Source organism: Aplysia californica, unplaced genomic scaffold, assembly GCF_000002075.1.
Source record: "Aplysia californica isolate F4 #8 unplaced genomic scaffold, AplCal3.0 scaffold00795, whole genome shotgun sequence".
In the NCBI taxonomy this organism is placed as follows: domain Eukaryota; kingdom Metazoa; phylum Mollusca; class Gastropoda; order Aplysiida; family Aplysiidae; genus Aplysia; species Aplysia californica.
In genome coordinates, this window is record NW_004798065.1 from 107,727 (window position 1) to 128,873 (window position 21,147).

Genomic DNA, 21,147 nt, shown 5'->3' on the forward strand with positions numbered 1-21,147 from the left:
TCAATATTTCATACACTAAACGCGCCGCAACTATTAATAGATCTGCACCAGAACTTACTTGCTTATCTAGTACTTTCAAGGGCGGTGTTGTTGACCACTGGTTCTAACAATTAGTGCTGTCAAAGAAAAAGGCTTACTGATTGTTTTTTATACACCATACTCTATTGTGGATTCTATTTCATCTCGTTATCCTGCCATGTGTTGTCTGATTTCCCAGAAGGGAATCTACAATTCGCAGAGGAGAGAGCACGTACAAGACATGAAAGTTTAACTGAAGGCCGAAAAGAAATCAATAAGAAGAGTTTCAAAAGATTCAGAATAAACTTTTATTGCAATTGAAAGTCTGTTAAAGAAGAAAAAGGGGAGGGGGGAAGGGGAAGGGTATAAGCATGAAGAAGAATGTACAATAAAAGTTTAGAAGAAAGAAAGGAGTGCGGACAGGAGGTAGAAATAGGAGGAGGACAGGAAGGGGCAATAAACGGTAATGGACAAAAAGAAGTGTAGGAAACAAAAAGAATATAATATAAGATTAATTATAAACAGGTTTCACGACGTAACCTGGGGTTTTGTTGTGCAGTCAATCTGTTTATCGTGGTACAAATACACGTACAAGTATCGGTATATCAAAGAGGTAGAACTAATAGACTGCCTTAACAAAGAATAAAAAAGGCAGCCTGCTGGATGATTTGTCGTCTGTTTGGGTTTTTTTATGTTTTGTTTGTTTGTTTGTTGCTCTTGGGTTGGGTTGGGTTTTTTTTACTTAGCTGCCCAGTAATAGAGAAGAAATATTTTTTGTTTTGCAATGAACACAACCTTCCTAATTGGTCATCTAGACTTGTCATAGCCTATTTTTAAATAAATTTTTTTCTACTGAAAGTCGAAAAGAGGAGGACGTTTGGTTTGAACATAGGGAGAGTTTTTAAGATACAAATTTAAGGAGGAAAATGTTCTATTGCTTGTTCGCAGACAAGTTAACAGTTTGACAACTTTACTGTCGTTTTTTATCATGGATATTACTTTTCCCCAAGGAAGTAAGGGGGGTATGAATAGTATAACTAAGAGGGTGTTCAACGGTAAGAAATCATAAAATGAATACTTCCAGAGAAAATGAGTTACAAATACATACACAAACAAAAAGACGAGAATAAACTTGATACGATAATTAAAGATTATACCTGGTTCACAGGCCTACATTAAAAGCAGAATTGAATTTATCTTGACTAATCGTATAGAAGTCAAACACATATACACGTACAAGCATCTGACACCCGACTTCTCCTTACATTGTTTCCTACCTACAGTAGACTTAATAATAAAGACGTTAGGCTATCTCACTTACAACAAAACAACGATGACAAAGACATTAATGATTTTATGGACCAGACAAATGAATAATCCGAATGCAAGAGCGAAAGGGGGCTAGCACTCTTAGGATCCATAATAAAAACAGAACACAAGAGTTCATGAGATGAAACATTTGTACAATCATTACCAAAACGAACGGTTGTTGTTTTTGTTGGGGTTTGTTGCTGTTGTTGTTGTTGTTGTTGTTGTTGTTGTTGTTGTTTTTGTTGTTTTTGTTGTTGTTTGTATTTTAAGAGCTACTGCCTCATCAATACAGATGATATGAACCACATTGTCAAAAATTCAGATAAGACATGATTAATATTTTCTATGTGGACATCTTACGTCAAGACTTCACTTATGAAGTAATGCAAATAAGCTGGAAACGCTTTGTGGAAAAAGTAGTTGACTGAAACGTCAGAGTAGAAGTAAAAATTTTAAAAGCTGCAATATTTGAGATACGATCATATAATAATATGGGCATGAATATCTAGGTTTGGTTCCATGAATAGTTGCAATATTTGATATATTATACGATCAGATGGTCATGAGTATCTGGGTTTGGTTTCCAAAACATATTCGGTTTTGTTTTGTTTTGTTGGGTTGTTTTTTTACAAACACAAGGATAGAATCCGATCAAAGACAGATGAGACGAAATTCACAAGTTCTCAGTAGGCCTACACTTCTGTTAGTGTTATGTCTCTAAGCCTATCACAAAGTCACTTGAAATTCGGCTTCCTAAAAGGTCCGCCTCAGATCGAAAAATCTTTTTTGAGAAATGGCCTTTCAATTGGAGTGTTCTGGAAGCCTGAAGATGTCACTCAAGCTCAAAATGCATCTGAAATCAAACGGGAAAAGTAAATTTGTAAATTTAAAGAAAACCAAAAAAACCCATTGAGAATGCAATAATAATTAACCGCGAACATTGATACCGAGCATTACAAGCACTCGGCGCATTTGCGCGCGTGCACACACACACACACACACACACACACACACACACACACACACACACACACATACACACACACACACACACACACATACTCACGCGCGCGCGCGCGCACACACACACACACACACATGTGTAAGTATAAAGATACAGAACTCTGTTTTTAAAAATAATTCTTTCTGTTATTTGCTTTAAATCTGCTTACCTGCGCATCTGAATTGGTGTGCCTGTTCTTGTTGCATATTTGTCTGTATATGTGTGAGTCTCCACCGTACGTGAGTAGATGGGAGGATCCGCTCTTCAAAGATGCAAGTTGTAATTCCCCATTTTCTAGAGGATCAAATTGTGGGAAAGATAAAAAGCAGTCTCACTGATCAACAAGATTTATTTTAAAAATGATACATGAGTCTTTAGTGATCAATGTAATATGCTAACACAAAATATAAAAACTGTAAATATTGTCTAACACGCACAGAGGGAACACGCACATAGCGAACAAGAACATAGAAAACATGCACATAGGGAATGTCACGCAAGTTGATAAAACGCAGAGTGAATACGCACATATAAAACACACACCCAACGATCACGCACATAGGAACAAGCACATACTGAACACGCACATATCGAACACGCACATATCGAACATGCACATAGCAATCATTCACATAGAGAACATGCACTTACCGAACATGCACATAGTGAACACACATGTATAGCGAACATGCATCTAGCAATAATGCAACTAGCAAAAATGCACATAGAGAACATGCATAAAATAATATACCAATAATGCACATAGACAACATGCACACAGCGAACATGCACATAGCAATAATGCAACTAGCAATAAAGCACATGGCGAACATGCACATAGCGAACACACACGTATAGCAAACATGCACATAGCAATAATGCAACTAGCAATAATGCACATAGCGAACATGCACATAGCAACCATGGACATAGCAATCACGCACATAGAGATCTGAGTTTTAGGTCCCGAATTTTGTCTTTTAAATGAACATAGATTTTGTTTGTTAATAACATAATGTGTACATAGCGAACTTCGTGCATTACAAAAATATTTTCGTCTCGATTTCGCTCTGTGCGTGATAGATTGTATATAATTTAATATCACTTAGGTTCCATAATATAGAGCTAGAGCATAAAACTGGAGTTATCAATAAGGTACACTTGCCATGCCTAACAAGGCATTCTATCGAAAAACACAATCATATTCTTGTTTCCTTCATCAGCTATCCAATGCTTTAAATTCATAAGGTTTTCCCTCATTTGAACTATGAGCAGTTCCTTCTATACATAGGCCTACTCGTTGCACCATCAATGTGTATAATTTGTTTCATTCCCCCTATAGAGCATTCTTGAACATATTTCGTTTGGGGGGGGGGGGGGGGGGTTAAGATTTTCAACCCATCTGGCTGTGTTTTGTCGGCGTTGATGGACGCCCGACCGTTCTATTTACTGAACTGCGCTGAAATAGAAGTCTACATCGAAACCAGATTGAACCTTTATCCCGCATCCCACTAAAACAAACAAACTACGCATACACACATACACTTACAATTACGCATACACACACACATACTCACGCATGCACACACGCAAACGCATACAGGGTATGGGCTACGCGCGCACGCACGCACACACACATACACACATACACGCACATACACGTGCGAGTGCACCTGCACATGTACGCACATCTGTATACGCACGCAAATACCTTCCTACAAAATTTGATTAACAGATCTATATTTTACCTACTGTTCTTAGAAAAAGTATAAGGGTGCGGGTGGAAAGGGGAGGGGGGTGGGAGCCCACGTTCAGTTCATGATTCCACGCTTTCAAGAAGCGAACGTACTCCCATTTTGATCCTCTTTTTCTAAGGCTGACATACCCCCCTCCCATATTTTTTTTCCTTTTTTTTTTTAACCTCATGACAGTCTCTGCCACACTTGTTGCAGATGAAGGTTGAAGGCGGGTTGAAGGCTCAATTTTGCTCCCTCTCTTTTCTGCGGCTTCCTCTATCCATTTCCTGCTCCTATCTTGTCATTAAATTGTGTCAATGGTAGCGTAGAAAACCTACATTTTTTTTTCTTTAAAAATCACATAAGAAAAGGCTTGTCGTTGTTACCTGGTGAGATCCTAGTGCGCCCCAGACAGTGGGGGAGGGGGGAGTCCGCCACAGAAGAAGATGACCACGTACTGGAAAGGTATGCAGACAAAGGTGTTCTCCAAGGCGCCGCCACTGAAACACTCTGGAAGGTCAGAGGAAACAAAACATAAGTTACACTTAGACTGCAATATTTGTTACCCCCTCACCCACCCCTTCCAATATAAATAAATAAATAAATAAATTCAACAACAAACGTTACGCAAGTCACACAGCTACTTAAAGACTCGGATGTTTGATAACCTACATTCACTAGAATGTAGGCCATGACCGATTGTTTTGTCATCAGTGATGTTATGAGCGCATGTCACCAAGCTGAAAAAATGCTCATAGTGTAAAATGAGGTCACAATATGGCTACGAAAAAAATGCAAACTGGGTATTTCTTGAGCATGCTAGTTGGTGAGCAGTTTTTATCCTCTGAAAAGTGTTCACGCGACCGAGAGGTAAAAAGTGACAGGACGTAACGCTTTCTCCAGGACGTAACGCTTTCTCCAGGACGTAACGCTTTCTCCAGTTGAGTGTTTTTGAGCCGGCGGCCATGCCAAGACTCAGCGGAGCAAACCAAGAAAGGGCTATCGGCAGATTGCAGGCTGGAGAGAGTCCAACAGATGTGTCTATTGCCATGGGTGTGTGCCTCTCAACAATATGTCGACTCCGAAGACGTTTTCAAGTTACTGCAAGTACTCGTGATGCTCACAGAACTGGCCGACCACGAGTGACGTCAGTGCGCCAAGACCGTGCCCAGCTGCGGAATCACCTGCAAGACAGCTTCATGTTTGCTAACATATTGGCCGGAAATCTCGTTGGAAACCATGGGAGAGCCATTTCCGGTCAGACTGTGCGCCGCCGGCTTCGAGAAGGACAACAGCAATGTCGTCGACCTTTGATACGTGCAGTCCTCTCTGCAAGACATCTGCAACAACGTTTGACATGGGCTCAGCAACATGTGAACTGGACCTGGCATCAGTGAAGAAATGTCCTATTCACTGACGAAAGCCGTTTTTACGTCAGTCGAGGAGATGGAAAAATCCGTATAATGGAGAAGACCCGTCCAACGGTTTGCTGACAACAGCATCCTGCAGTTCGGTGCATGGGGTGGCCCCAGCATAATGATCTGGGGTGCAATCGGCCTAAACCAACACTTGGGACCCGTTGTTTTCCAAAACATTGGACCTGGTCAAGGTAACGGTGTTATTGCACAACGCTGCGTCCAACAGGTACTGGCATCTGTGATCATACCTCATTTCCAGCAACACTTGAATCTTATCCTGCAGCAAGACAATGCTCGAACCCATAGTGCGAGAACTACAGCAGCGGTCTTACAGCAGAACAATGTCAGGGTGCTGCCATGGCCCTCAATGAGCCCAGACCTCAACCCGATAGAACACTACTGGGACCACATCCACAGAGAACTGAATCGTTTTCAGCCAAGACCAACAAAAGCACCTCAGCTGCAGCGAACCATCACACAAATTGGTGCAAAAATGAACCTGACCATCATTCATACACTTGTGAGGTCAGTGCCAAACAGATGCCAAGCTGTTGTGAACGCAAATGGCGGGCACACACACTATTGATTCAAAGTTGACATTACCGACTTATAGACATACCCTTTAACTCTAGTACATCATTTTTCACTGCAAATTCAACTTGTTTTTTTTTCTCTAACGGGACTCTTAATCCTTTCAGAGGAATCCTCTTCAATAAATGTGACAAAAAATCAGTAAAATGACAAATTACTTACCAATGTCTTTACCTTCCTTTACTTTGTATATTAATTGCGGGGTTTTTTTTTGGTTGTTGTTGTTGAGTATAGATAGATAAATAAATAAATAAATTTAAAAAATACGTAAATACATAAATAAATACATAAATAAATAAATAAATAAATAAATAAATAAATAAATAAATAAATAAATAAATAAATAACAAATCAATCAATCAATCAATCAATCAATATAACAATCAATATCATCATAAGGTCTTTCTGATCACAAAAACATTTTACATGTTTTCTTTTCTATCAGATTGCTGCTATTGTGCGCGCGTGCATATGTGTGTGTGCGTGTGTGTGTGTGTGTTTGTGTGAGTGTGTGTGTGTGTGTGTGTGTGTGTGTGTGTGTGTGAGAGAGAGAGAGAGAGAGAGAGAGGGGGGGGAGAGAGAGAGAGAGAGAGAGAGAGAGAGAGAGAGAGAGAGAGAGAGAGAGCAGTGACACAGTAGGCATGATCAATTTGTTGTGTCACAGGAAGTAGTGAAAGTACGTTCGTACATTGTTAATCCCATTTTTTTAAAGTATATCTTATCTTACCTAATCTTACCTTACCTTACCGTATCTCATCTTATCTGATCTTACTTTATCTTATCTTACCATATCTTATCTTATCTTGCCTTATCTTATCTTATTTTATCTTATGTCATCTTATCTTATCTTATCTTATCTTATCTTATCTTACGAAAGAACAAGTAGAACACATCCAGAATGCCGCAGATAGAGGGGATGATCTGAAAGTTCTCCTTCTCCTCCTCCTTCTCATTCCCCCAGACCACACACGCGGTTGACAGCACAATGACAAGAAGCAACAGCACCTTCATGGTTCTGCACTCCCGCCTGGAAAGTCACAAAAGGAAAGTTATTGAGAATACCACCACCGCCGCCACCCCCCCCCCCCCCATACACACACCAAAAGTGTTTCTTCCTATTGAATTTTCATGACAGTAATATTATATAATTTGTGTAAAAGACCAAGCGGAAGAGCACGTGAAACCTGAAGAAGAGTCAGAGAAATTGAAGTACAGAAAAGTCGGAAGACATTGAATAGAATCAAGAGACTAACCGAGGATAGGGTAAGGTGGAAAGTGGAAAGTGTTTGTTCGTGGCTGATACTATGATCCAGGGTGAGAAAGGCAATGATGATGATGAAGCAAATATAATTTAGATTCTATGTATATCTGCAAAATATGTGTTTACCATTCCTGTACAGCCGAGAACAATTTTCCACTTGGACAATAAAGTATCATCTTATCTTATCTTTTCTTATCACAATGAACTTTAGGTCTATACAAAAAGTACGACATTTTCAAGGTGGTCTGGGATTTCTTTATAGTTTGTTTGTTTGATTGTTGTTGGTTGTTGATGTGTTGTTGTTTTATTTCATTTATTTATTATTATTTTATTTTATTTTATTTTTTTGTGGGGGGGTATTTGTTTGTTTGTTTTTGTTTTTGTTTTGTTCTTTTTGTGGGGGGGGGGGTTGGGGGGTGTTAAACCAAAAAGCAAAAGGTGTACAGCCCTTTAATCGCCAACTTGAGCGTAAGATGATTTGTTTAAAATATTAATGATATTGCTTTTTAATTGTATCAAGAATCCATCTTCGACAAAATGTGGGGTTTTTTTTAGTTTAAAGGAGGCATGAGGAAAGTGTTTGATTTCAGTCCTTTACTTCTCTAACTCAGCTCAATATTTGAGCTTCATGATTAATAAAATAATAGCATAGCTCATTTCTCTTATTATAGATCTATCTGGAAAAAAAATTTTAAACTGTCTCCACATACTGTGACCCAAAAGTGTCGTTTTTCGTGATTAAACATGGTTGAGTAGGTAGTTGGCTGTTGCTCTGGTGTGGTTTGCTCCTTCTTTCCCAGCAATGATCAACCTCCTATCGATGTTATCCCTTCTCCTTCTGTATTGCTTTTGTTACTCTCTCGCAAAACTTCTAATCTTCTGCACTTATATTAATGGCCTAACTGTGCTGCAAGTGCCGTAAAACGCTTACTAAATCAAACATGGTTAAGCTGATTCTTACGACACAGATATAGTACGGTTGCACCTGACGTCATCAAGAGGCCCTTGCTGCTGGTGGTAAATGGAAGCTTTAAAAAAATAATTAAAGATTGTTACGTTTTCACTTTTTGTGTGTATTGTTACAAATTTGTGTTGAAATCAACAGAACTCAAAATTATGATAATGACGGAATTTGCCTTACGTGAAGGAAATCTTGTTCGCTGTTGCCACTCCAAGTTCAACTAATTCCAAGACGAAACACAACGGTCAAACACGAAACTACGAACATCTGAAACTTTGGTAAATGGAGCTGAAATTGGCAACACTGTATTTAGCGTCTTTCTGGGATACAAGGTATTAGAAATCGATTACGTTAATCCTTTGCGATTACCTGTAAGTTCCGTTTAGGTATGTTCGAAGGCGAGAGTGTAACGAACCTATCTCATTGGTCCAGGAATAAATTATGTGGAAAAGAGAGGGCGGGTACATATGGTGCACTGAGTTGGACAGTCTTGACAAAGAATGTGACCTATCCCATTCTAATTTTGGTGACCCACTATTAATTGTTAAGGTAGATCTGACAAGGCATAAATAGGGGGCTCTCGTGGTCAAGAGGTACGGTGTTCACCTCTCAATCAATAGGCTCAGGGTTTGAAACCTTACTGCGACGGAAATTTTTCTTCTCTAAAAATGTCCCATTTCGCCTCCTTTTCTGCTCTCTGACCACATTCGGTCGTCTGCTTTCGTCTCCGCTTTCTGCTCCCACCCCTCCCCTTCTTTGTCCCCTTCTCTGGGCTCCTGACTCTTTCTGCTGCCTTTCTACTGCTACTCATTGGCTCCTTCTTACTGCTATCTTTCAGCCATACCCTTGATCTCAGGGTAAGATCTAACACCAAGTTTTTTCGGATGAGGGCGAAAAATCTCGGAGTCCCGTGTGCAAGTTGCGCTCATTAAAGATCTCTTGGTGGTCCAAAATCGATAAGAGAAGGCTTCAGCCGCCACCCGGGGAAAATTCAAATTTAATTCCTACTAAACTGATTATGCTTGATGTGTCCTGCGCACTCATTATATGACCCTATGCAGTTGCGAGCGCAGTAAAACACTTACCCCCCCCCCCCCTCTACCCCCCAAAATGCATTAACACAGTTTTGATCTGTAATAGCATTTTATCAGGGAGGGGCCGTTTTCGACGTTCAGTAGAACTTTAAAAAATGGAGGGGGGGGGGGGGGGGGAGGTGGTATAGAGAGTCATTGAAGGTTAAATACATTGTAAATTTCAATTCTGCGTTTGCCCAATAAGAGATCAACATAATAATTGAGATGGCACTTAAAAAAAGAAGATTTTAACAGATAAACTGCGCAAAACACTCGCACCAAAACTCTAGACTACACTTCAATAGGCAACACGAAAACTCAGCAATCAGTCATGACTTACACAAGACTTTAGAACAAATTAAACTTGGCCCAACGCTACCTTAGAATAACAAAGTTCTGTCTGTTAAATACCTAGTTTTGATAAATTTGACGTCAAAAAGAGTTTCACATTAACGTGATCTCAAGCTTTTTCGAATGCTATTCTTTGAATATGTAGATAACGACTCTTAATAATCTGACGATTTAGAATGAGCAGATAAAACATTTTTTTTTATCTCATAGTCTTTTTAACTCAAGAAGGCCAAAAATGGCAGATAGGACTTTGTACTTCTGGGGTAGCGCTATTCCACCTAGCACTTATATGTAGACAGGAAATCCCGACTTTCATTACTAGGCCCTAAGCAGAAAAAACATCGAAACATAAAAGGGCATTCTTGAGCCAGAGATATTATTTGTGGAGGTGTCATGGCTCCCCACCCACATTCAAAGAATGGCTTTAAATTGGGGTCCAGACTCTTAACTAATTATCGATCGTTCACAACTAAACAAGAACGTCAATCCATTTTTTGAAACTGAAGCCTGGTTAGAATTCATGATCAGCGGACCAGGAGAGGTGCTAAAGAATAGTTCTGTTTGGGATGTGAGAAGTTTACTTTCCTTAGGGCTGGTTTTTAAATAACATTGTCTTTAACTTGTGTTCGCCCTAGAACAGCTCCTCTTACTGAGAAAACAGTTTTATTACAAACAAGTTTCTTGCGAGACCGTTGGTGGAAAAAGTGACTAATGGTCAAGCGTGGTGACTGGCTTTGGTATTTGTCCAACGGACAATCACAGTTTACCTGAATCTGCATTGCATCATCTTCTGGGATGAGGCAGATAATCTACACTGAACTCACTAAAGAGATCATCCCTTGCCCCACGGCTGCCTTCTCTAATGGTAAATTATTCGTGAAGGGAAGCCGTATGGTAATTGCACCGCCATACCTACCAACAAACATTGATACACACACACTCATTGTTCATTTTCCAAAGGGGATACTTTCAATGCACCACTGCTAAACAGGAGTTTTATTGTAAGTATTCTCGCATAGTTTGAGATCATTATAATTTGATTGAGTGAAAGAAAAACTATTTAAGAGGATTCTATTGATTATGTTGGTCGTTCTTTCATTTCCGCTTTCTTTTTAAGTCATAAACATAAATAATAGATAAAGGAAATATGAAAAAAACACCAGATTACAGTATATTACACACCTACATTAATAATGTTTTATCTTTCAAGTATCTCTTCCATTGCGTTACCAACAATACCAGAGAGTATCTCAGTTTCAAGATAATGGATGAATATTATTATTATTATTTATTATTAGTCAGAGCTTAGACGGACATTGTGCAGGACCGGTAGTGTTAGGTTGTTATTCAACATACACGAATTGTTGCTTTCGTGCTTTCACCTTGTGTGGTTTTTGGAACGTGCGTGAGAAGTATATTATTTAGTTAAGGAAAAACTACACATTTAAAAGTATAAAAAACCTACCGACTTTAAATAACGTCAAAGTATTTAGATACCTAGATATTTGAAATAATAATGAGTACAGTGTATGTTCCTTTTCTTGAGTTATAGTGACGTCTAACTCAAAGTCTGGGGGCTTTTGCGGTCTAGAGGTTATGGTGTTTGCCTCTCTTTCAATAGGTCCAGAGATCGAAACCTGACAGCGACGGAAACATTTTTTCTCGAAAAAGTTCTCCTTCCACCTCTGTTCCTCCTCTCTAATCATGATATGTCCGACTGCTTTCGTCTCCTTTCTGCCCCCCCCCCCCCACCCCCCTTCCTCCCTCCTCTGGCCTCCTGACTCTTTATGTGGCCTTTCTACCGCTACTCTTTAGCTCCTTACTGGTGTCTTTCAACCACACCCCTGATATTAGGGAAGGAACGATCAAACACCTAGTCTAGCCTTCTCAGATAAGGGTGAAAAATCTCGGAGGTCCTGTGTGCAATTTACGCGCGTTAAAGATCTATAGGTGGTCCAAAAATCGTTAAGAGTATGCCCCACCTGAGCAAACGTTAAAATTAATTCGTACCAAGCTGAAAATGTTTAACTATGTGTCCCGCGCACTTATATGACCTGTATGCAGTCGCGAGCGCCGTAAAACACTTACCAGACAACAACATACATAACTCAAAGTCCGCTGTGCCACTGTCGTCCTTCTGTGGTATAACGACAGCCGTGCTTAGAGTATAAGTACAAGGACGCCCAGCTATAACCCCAGAACTCTAAAAGATCCCATAATCTCTTCCAACAAAACGGGTTCAGAAACGTTCTATTCTGTTAAAGATTGGAACCCAAGTCCTCCGCTTGGTAATCAAAAGTCATACCAATTGAGGTTAGAGAGAAGCCTCTAATGCATTGGGTACCGGTGTGTCAAAGCTGCGAACAGTATAAGGATATTCAAACTCCTGAATTCAGTGTTTTCATTTGTTTCACGACTCGGTGGAATTGGGCGCTGGTCAATTTTTGGGCATATAGAGTTATTGGTATTATCTTAAAGGTTGTTCATTTGTCTTGCTTGTGATGAAAACAATATCCTTTTCTTGAATAGAAGTCGAGATACTTGCGATTGAAGGAGGTGGGGGTCGTCCGGTTTCAGAGGTAAAATTGGCGAGAAAATGACCACCAAAGTTGGGTAAATTCCGTAGCTTAAGAGTCCTTGGAAACTGCAAATCTAAATTCCTATCCGTAGGCTGTGGGGTCATTTTGTACCCCCAGGGGTTGTATTCTTCACAGTTTAGAATACTTCTTGTGCAAAGATCTCTTTGAAGCTTTCACTATTTCTCAAAAAATCATTTGACAGACTGCTGTGCAAAGCGTACGGATCGGATTAACGAGTAAATTTCCTTTTGGAAAGTGGTGGCACAGAGTTCCCCACGTCGTATGGATACGATAGCAGAACACGACGTAAGGATAGGGTTAATCAACGTCTTTCAATAAAAACCCCACATAAAAGTGTTTTTGGTGAACATACAGGGTGTTGAGACCAAAGAAAATGCGAAACAATTTCCAAAACTGGCCGAAAAATGCTGATTTCTCGGATTTCATTATTTTGACGAGCGCCTGATTTTTTCACCACGATGCCTCACATTTGTTTCTGGGCATCAATCGTTACTGTTGCTAATAAAATTCGGACTTAGGTGCGCAAGACCGTTGTTCAATTTCCGGTTAACGGGACCTTTGTAAATATAAGGATTTTAGAAGGTTTTCACGGCTGTCCGCCAAAATAATAATTGGTCACATCGTATCGGAGGTTTTACAAATCGATCCAATACTTCGTTGGTCTGTAAAACATATATCGGACAACTGGTCTGTCTACTTAAACAAAGATAACACTAAAAAAATAGCTCGATCCTTCGTCTGAAATACTTTAAAACGCCCGAATAATTTCCTGTGTTGACACCTACAATCATCGCACATGTGTTGCTGTTCAAGGGCATTGACTTATCTACATAAGGAATAAGCAACCATTATTCATTTAAAAAATCCGTTCTATTTTGGAAATTACTCTAAACTTTTTACCTCAAACGTGTATGTTCGAACAATTTCGTTTGTTTTTTGGGTTGTTGGGTTGTTGTTGTTGTTGTTTTTGTTTTGTTTTTGGGGGGGGTTTAGTTTGTTGTTGTTGTTTTTTTAACATCAACTAAATATTTAGCGAGAACGTTTCCATTTGAGGCTCTGTACTGAATCTTTGTCGTTTTTCTTTCAGGTCTCAGAGACAAAAAGTCAGGACAGAATGGCCGTTTCACGTCTGCTCCTAGCTCTGTGCTTGATCGCTGCTATCCTCCCAATGGCGGAAGCGCAATTCATTGAAGAATTGTTGTGCTTTCTCGTACAACTCATCGATAGCATCTCAGGTTAGTAAATGTCCACAGGACACGAATATAGCTGTCTGCGAGCGCAAATGCTTGTATGTATTTGTCTTTGCCACAAATGGGTAAGCAAGACGATGCATATTAATATGCTTATAATTGTATTGGTGGAGTGGGAGGCAATAAGGAGATAGCCGTAGGGTCATTAAACAAATAGCATATTTGAAGATGAGATCATATCCCTAAAGATATTTTTTAAATGTAGATTTCAGTGTGTTGGGGATTTGGGAGTGTAGAGAAAGAGAGGGAGAGGGGGGAGAGAGGGGGGGGGGGAGCGAGAGAGAAGGGGGGGGAGTGAGAGGCGGAGAAGGGGGGGAGGGAGAGGGTTGACCAGATTTTGAGAAACGGGGTAATCCGTATTAATTTTAAAAAATAGGTTTTTAATTCCAGTTTTATAGCACTGATTATACAAATTATAATGTCATTTTAGTGCCGAAGATTAGAGGTGTTAATAGAGATTAACATGCATACCTACAAAGAGAAGTGAGGGAAGATATAAGGTCGATATGTTTGATATAAAAAAAGAGAAGCAAACAACACCAGAGCACTCGCCAGCTTCCCTCAGAAAGTGAGAAGAAGGGGATGGGGTATACTTTGACTGGAACGTAGACATTATGGAATTTTTTTCTTACTTAAATTGACAAGGGAACCCTCACAGGAAAGGAGGAAATATTGTTTGAAATTCGGATTTGTTCAACCATACTGAAATGCTTCACAATTTTTAAATCTTTTTTGCTGTATTTTTTCCCCAACAGGTTGCGCGACACAAGACACTCCCTTCTGCAGCATAGTCGACTCAATTATTGATCCTCTTTGTCCAGGATCTTCCAACTAAACGTACTGTAAGTCACAGTCGTTTTGTTTTGTTTCCTGTGCGATAACCAGGGGCACATCCTCTTGCATGTGTATGGTGTTGTATGGTGAAATGGTAAAAGTTTCCTTAAGAGGAATGTTAACCTGTTCTTATGCACAATAGAATTGTAAATGGGCTGATTTATCAATATTATGCTCATACTGTGCCGGAACAACTTAGATCTAGGGGGAACTGCAGCTTTTTCTTTCCTCATCCTTACTATTGTCATTTCCTCTACTTCTTTTGTATGTTTGTCTCACAGAGTTAGCCTGATTCCCTGTTTGGGCTTCTCTGTTGACATCCACCACTTGGCGCCCATATGACCTTATGCAGTTGCGAGCGCCGTAAAACCTTACTAGATCAAAATAAAACAGAGGTAAAAGTTTAATGCCTCGATCAAAACTATTACGTTATTTTCCAGGCGGGGCCTCCGAGTTAAACATCCATTTCCGAAAAGACCGAGGCAAAGGGGAAGTTCGTGTAAAATATCTTTGCCAAGGACACAACGTCGGACCGAGCTGAGGCTCGAAACCCGTAACCCGCAATCTCAAGTTTATGAATCCGGTTGCCAAACCACAAGGCTACCGACGCCACCTTGCTGTTCACTGATATGATAAATAGAATAATGTTTTAGACAAGCCAAATGTCGGTTTTCTTAGACGTTTCCCCGATCTTTGAGTTCTCATACCAAGTTAAATTTTAGTTTAAGTAGAGGTTTTACGGCGCTCGCGACTGCATAAGATCATATGAGCGCCAGAAGATTAGAGCTGTTACAAGAGAGTAACAAACATAAAAAAGATGAAGGGGAGATAAGGACGATAGATGTTTGATAGGAAAGAAGAAGCAAACCACACCAGAGCACCCGCCAACCACTCACCATATCAAGTTACAAGGGCTGACCGAAAAGTAAAATGAAAAAGGTCATAACTTTTTAAAAAAGAAGAAAGTAGCAAGAGTTTTTACAGTCTGTGAACGGAGTTGAAAAGGCAATTTGTGTTGCATATTCTTGCCAAAGTACCAGTAGTAAAAACAATTAAATGTATTCATTTATGACGTCACATCAGCATGGTGATCTTCATATTATGGGAATGGTCAAGGGGAGAAGTGCATGATGTCTAATGGTTTTCACATACGAAGGGCAAGAATCCCGCAATTTTTAATCGAACGCATTGCTTTTTTGTGGTGAAAATACAATAAAATGTAAGCAAGTATATTACCGACGCCGTTTATTTATGTGGGACGGAATAACTTGGAAGACGAGGCACCTGTGGGCGCCCGAAAACCTCTAAGTCAGAAGTTTGTTAGAGTAAAGAGAAGCACGACATTGATACGATAACAACAGCAAGGGATAGCAACACTGACAGACAGTAATAACATAGGGAAAGAACAGAAGTAACACCTCCCACTGGCGCCCTCTAACGACCTGCAAGGTCAGAGATCAACGCTCAGTGAGTTGGCATTAAATTAGGACAGCTTTCAGTCTTTTTGTGGTTAACGGTTCAATCAACCCCAAAACTGTCAGGCGGCAATGCTTGTTGGGGGACATATAGCTCAGGCTCAAGTGATAGACTACTGTAAGTTGGGGATATTGTTATGGCTCCAGAATCCCTTAATTAATAGATTAATGTTTAATGAAATTGTCGGAGCCATTGTGTATCGTAAAATCTCAGCTTGATAGGTTCCAAACGACCGATAGATACCTGGACAATGAGCCAGGGTTCCGACACAACTATTACCCACGCGGCGAATCTGACTAAAATGACTGCCCCCATACAGAGTACAGCTGGAAGCCGTGTCTGAGCTAGCCTTGGTTCAGTGGAATACAGTATCCTAGGGAACAGCTGATACAGGTGCTCGATCCGATTGAACTCCGGGTGGGAAGCAAGCTCGAGCCTTGTGCGCGCTACGGCGAAGAGCCGAACTACCACACCACAGACGCTGATAAGAAAACGTCCCTAAAGAGGATTCCCAGTCACTTGGCCTACAGTGTAGGTCCTCCAGGCGTTGTCAAGCAATTCAAGACTGACTCAACGTGATGAGTCTGCTTTTTGTGGCTGCTTGAGCTCTGGCACACCATTACCTTAGATTGTGGAAGACACTAGCTCGAATCCGAAATCACTTTCAAACTGGGACAACTCGGGAGTTTTCATGACTCCCTAATCCATTTGGCTTAGTCCTGATGGATAAGGAAGCTAGATCTGAGATCTTTCCAATCTCTTGAAAAATCCCACAGTGTTGAAATCGGCGTTAAATACGTTATCTTGATAAGCAAGAAAATATTCAGTAGATCAAGGATCCACTTCCACATACCAAGGTAAAAGTGTACCATACTTTCAAAACTCATGCAACCATAAAAGTAGACTCTATACGTGGAGCCAAATTTGAATTACTTGGCAATGACTTGAGAACCTACTCCAGGGGTGTCAAATGCAAGACTACGGGCTGCATTGGGACGGGCGAACAAATATATCCTGCCAACGAGAGAAATTTTAAAGTAGTCCATCCTCAGAATCTCCAAAATACAGAACCTTACCCCAAACATAAAGAACGTGTTGCTAAGAAAAGAAATCGTCTAGACAAATTGAGTTTAACAAACATCCCTGATCTACTCTGATGGCTAAGAGAAAGGGGTAATAATTTATTTTAAATTATAGCTTATCTATCAACCACGATTATTTTGGTTTCTGTTTTCAGGAGGTGCCACAGAAGTAAACTGTCCAGACAGCTTGACAACTGAGAGAAAAGAGCCTGGGCCCAAGCACCACCTGCAAAATTAATTGAGTATCACTGACAAATTTTAGAGTTTTGATTTGATTCATGGTTTCGTCTCTGCGATCCTTTTATATCACATCAATTTCAGTGGTGACAAAATCGATAGTATCGATTCAAGCAATGAGACGAAGCTCACATTTGCCACTTTCGTGAACACCTTTCTCCGTGGCATCAGGGTCTACTGGATGTTTTGCAATTTAAGTTACAGCTGGTTCTGTTCTTTTCTGTGGTTGTTTTATTTGGTTCCTTTTCGCTGTTTTCTTCTTTCTCTTAGCGTCGCTGTTCTAAAAGAGGGACTTCGGATAATTTAATTTTCTCCTAGGATATACCAACGAATGAATTAAATGTATGTAAATGCAATTGTGGAAATAAAAGCAGACGTTTGATCTTACAATACTGATGATTCCATTCTTTTCTGAGTTTTTGCATTGGTTTGCTTTGCTTTGCTTTGCTTTTTTTGTTGTTGTTTTGTTTTCGATAGACAAGTGTACTCACGGGCACTTCTTGCATTGCATTTGTTTTATTGTTGTTGTTTGTTGTTTTGTTGTAGTTGCTGTTGTTTTTGTTTTGTTTTTAACTGTACCATGGTATTCATTAGGTTCAACTCTTGATTACGCAAGTCAAAAACTGAACTACTCAGCAATAAGTGGGCCAACCTTTGCTCTTTGTACTGACATTATTGGAAAGTCAATGTTTTTACTTGGACCATAGATTTATATTATGACATCAAAGACTGTGCCCTTTGGCGCGCTTCTGGTTCACTATCAAGCTCACTATTTTGACTCAATTTGGAGCTAAATGAAGGGCAAAAAAGAAAAAAAGGAGGGGGGGGGGTGTGTGCAGCGCGCAGTCGACTGTAACGACAGTTGGTTTGCACGATGCGCATGCTTCTCAGAGAAGTTTTTCTCGAGAACAAATTGCGACGGCCAGGACGGTGCACAATTTATGAGATGGTAGAATTCAAATCTATGGCTCGGGCTCTCCATTGCACAATCACCATTGCCTTCCGCACTGAGGGGTAATTCATAACAATGGCAATTTGAGCAAGTTGAAGGTTTCTGCACAGGCGTACACATACACACACACACACACACACACACACACACACACACACTCACTCGCACACACACGTACACACACACACAAAAACACACACACATACACACACACACACACATACACACATGTGCACTCACTGGCATACACATTTGTGTTCCCTCTAATCGACCCTTAAGCCTTGCACAGAGAGTTTTTCAGTCACAACTTTATTTCTTTTAATTGAGGAAAGCTCAAAGGCATTCATCTCCAAAGAACATTTGAAAACTGAATAGACACAACTAAAACTAAGAGTGATCGACAAGCATTTAAAGGTACTCAAAACGCCAACAATGTGCGAACCCAATCTCTAAAATTGCGTGGTAGCTGGTTCAGATTTGGAAGTCGGTCCGTCTTGTATCTCCTCGCTTTGTTTTCCTTTTGGGGGTTGTCTTTCCTTGTTTGTTTGTTTTTTCGTCACGAGTAATCTGCCTTTCTCGATTCTCGCTAAACATTGTTTCCCTTGTCTGTTTTTTTGCCACGAGCCGCCGTCTCTCCCATTTGGTTTTCCCCAGTTCTCTCCCCTTCCTGGCCGCCTGCAGAGTCTGACCCCCGTCCAAGTCCACCCTCTTTCTCATAGACCTCCATTTTATGTCTCAAGTAGTTCAGACGCAAGCCCTTGACACCTCCAACTCCGGCCTTCCCGCCGTCTGCCTCGTGGCCCAGGTCTCCGGCTGAGGGAGGCGTGGGGCCCAGAACGGTCTCGTCTCCCTCTCCCTTGGGCCCCAAGACCTCGCTGAGCCCCGACAGGACGGACATGTTGCTGTCGGTGACGTGAAGAGGGTCGAAGTCGGTCTCCGTTGTGCAATCGATGCCGGCCGTTTTCGTGAACACCTCCTTAATCTGTCGAACAAGACGGGTCACCGTTTAGGGTTACACCAGACTTTTACCCCCTTCTCAATCAAGATTTGGTTGTCAAGTTTAGAATTACATTATACTTATTCAAGCTATACCCCCTTGTCAATTTGAATATAGTCGTTAAATTAAGAGCTACGTCAGACTTTTTATCTCTTCTCTATTCAGATTTGGTAGTCAAATTTAGGGTTTGGTCATATTATTTATATCCTCTTCTCGATTCAAAATTGGTCGTCTCGTTTAGAGTTACTTAATGCTTTTTCTCCCTTCTCAATTCAGATTCGGTTGTCAAGTTTAGCGTGACGTCAGACTTTTACTCCCATTTCAATTCAGTTTTGGTTGTCATGCACAGCGCTATAACACCTGGCTAGTCAAGCTGTGCTGTCAAAACCGGTATTCTGCCTCAGCAGCTCTCGAAATTATTGCACAAGACGCACTTCAGTTTCTGACAGAGTTGGAATTTTACACCCCAGATAATATAATCATGAATATGCTTTTCACAAGTAAAGTTGTCCATCTCCGATGTTTAATTAATGCCAATTGACATAAGCTGTTAAAAATATAAGTTACAATGTGAAGCTGGGTTTCATGGTAGAGGGAGGCAGCGGCCGGGGGGAGGGGGGGGGGGAGCTGTTTTACCCCCTTTTCCATTTTCCACACAATTTACAACATACCTATTTCAGAAACATAACCATAGAACATTAACATTTTCTCACAACACGGTTGCAGAAAAAGATTCGAACACGTGTCCGTTATGCCGTTTCCCTGTCATGAGCAGACTGGGAATGGTATGGTTATAAAATTATTTTTAACGCTCCTTTCAACATTCTTAGTTTTTGTAAGAGGCGGAACTTGCAATTGAACGACAGGACTCGATCCACGGATAGGCATTCGAACCAGGGTTTTTTTTAAAGTTTTAGTAGAGGTTTTGTGGGGCTCGCAACTACATAAGGTCATATGAGCACCAGAAGACTAGAGGTGTCGCAAGAAAGCAACAAACATTAAAAGGAAGAAAGGGAGATAAGGACGATAGATGTTTAATAGAAAGGAAGAAGCAAACAACACCAAAGCACCCGCCAACCACCCATCAGAGTTGCCTACACCGCATCCAGTAACGACCAACACTGTGAACAAAGTCTTAAAACGTTGAGCGTAAGTAAAATTAGTCCGGTGGCAGTGGAGACACGTAGCAACACGCTACCTTAGAATGGCAAAGTTCTATCTGACATTTTTTGTCGTTTTGAGTTACTAATACCACGAGATCAGAAACCAAATGTTCAAACTGTTCTTTCAAAATTGTAAGATTATTCAGAGTTGTTTTCGAGATGTTAAAAAAAACTGCATTCGAAAAAGCTTGACATGATGCGAAACTTTGTAATTTTAGGGTCAACAAAGGAGAAAACACACGAGTTACACAATGATGATACTATACTGACAGACATTACAGAAATGACGTAACGGTGACTGTCTCTCGGATATCTTTTGAACGGATCCACTTTTTTTTTGGCAGGGTGTGTGTGTGTGTGGGGGTGTGTGTGTGTGTGTGTGTGTGTGTGTGTGTGTGCATCTGGTTGAATACTTTAGACGCAATTGTAATGGAATAAATGTTGGATGAAGTGTTACAAGAGGCAGTATTTTTGGGTTGCTATTTTATTTTGTTTGTTTTTGTTTTGTTTTGTTTTATTTTGTTGTTCGGGGGTTTTGTGTGGGGGGTTTTCGGGAGGGGTGGGGAGGATACTTCAAAGACATTATTTACTGTAACAATTTACTAACAGGCAGACCCTTTTTGGAATTTGGCCTTCAAGACAACAATCTTGTTGTTGTTTCTTCATCATCTACCATCGGAACGATTATTACTGCATGCAGATTAGACTCACGGCCAACGCGAAATTACATTGACACATTATGCAAATAGGTTAGGTCGTTATCTTGTTCAAGGGAAGATGAGCACATCAAATTGACAACACAGAGTATAACACGACAGTAACAACTGACCCCC

General features: G+C 40.4%; 1 protein-coding gene and 2 long non-coding RNA genes across 3 annotated transcripts in view; 1 reads left to right on the forward strand and 2 right to left on the reverse strand.

Annotated features, from left to right (window-relative positions):
• Nucleotides 1–302: 302 nt before the first annotated feature.
• LOC106013324 lies at nucleotides 303–8,585 on the reverse strand. The gene is made up of 5 exons (XR_001185316.2): nucleotides 8,480–8,585; nucleotides 6,950–7,104; nucleotides 4,455–4,578; nucleotides 2,502–2,626; nucleotides 303–2,182 (listed from the first exon to the last, which is right to left on the reverse strand). It is a non-coding gene; the product is annotated as an uncharacterized LOC106013324 (long non-coding RNA).
• Nucleotides 8,586–10,628: 2,043 nt separating this feature from the next.
• On the forward strand, nucleotides 10,629–17,601 carry LOC106013325. Its single transcript, XR_001185317.2, has 4 exons — nucleotides 10,629–10,724; nucleotides 13,411–13,558; nucleotides 14,329–14,415; nucleotides 17,121–17,601. It is a non-coding gene; the product is annotated as an uncharacterized LOC106013325 (long non-coding RNA).
• Nucleotides 17,602–18,442: 841 nt separating this feature from the next.
• LOC101849008 overlaps nucleotides 18,443–21,147 on the reverse strand; it is a 9,661-nt gene continuing 6,956 nt past the window's right edge. Inside the window, exon 5 of the mRNA XM_005109595.2 lies at nucleotides 18,443–19,136. Coding sequence (XP_005109652.1) covers nucleotides 18,741–19,136 — 396 coding nt within the window. The 3' untranslated portion in view covers nucleotides 18,443–18,740. The remainder of the gene's footprint in view (nucleotides 19,137–21,147) is intronic.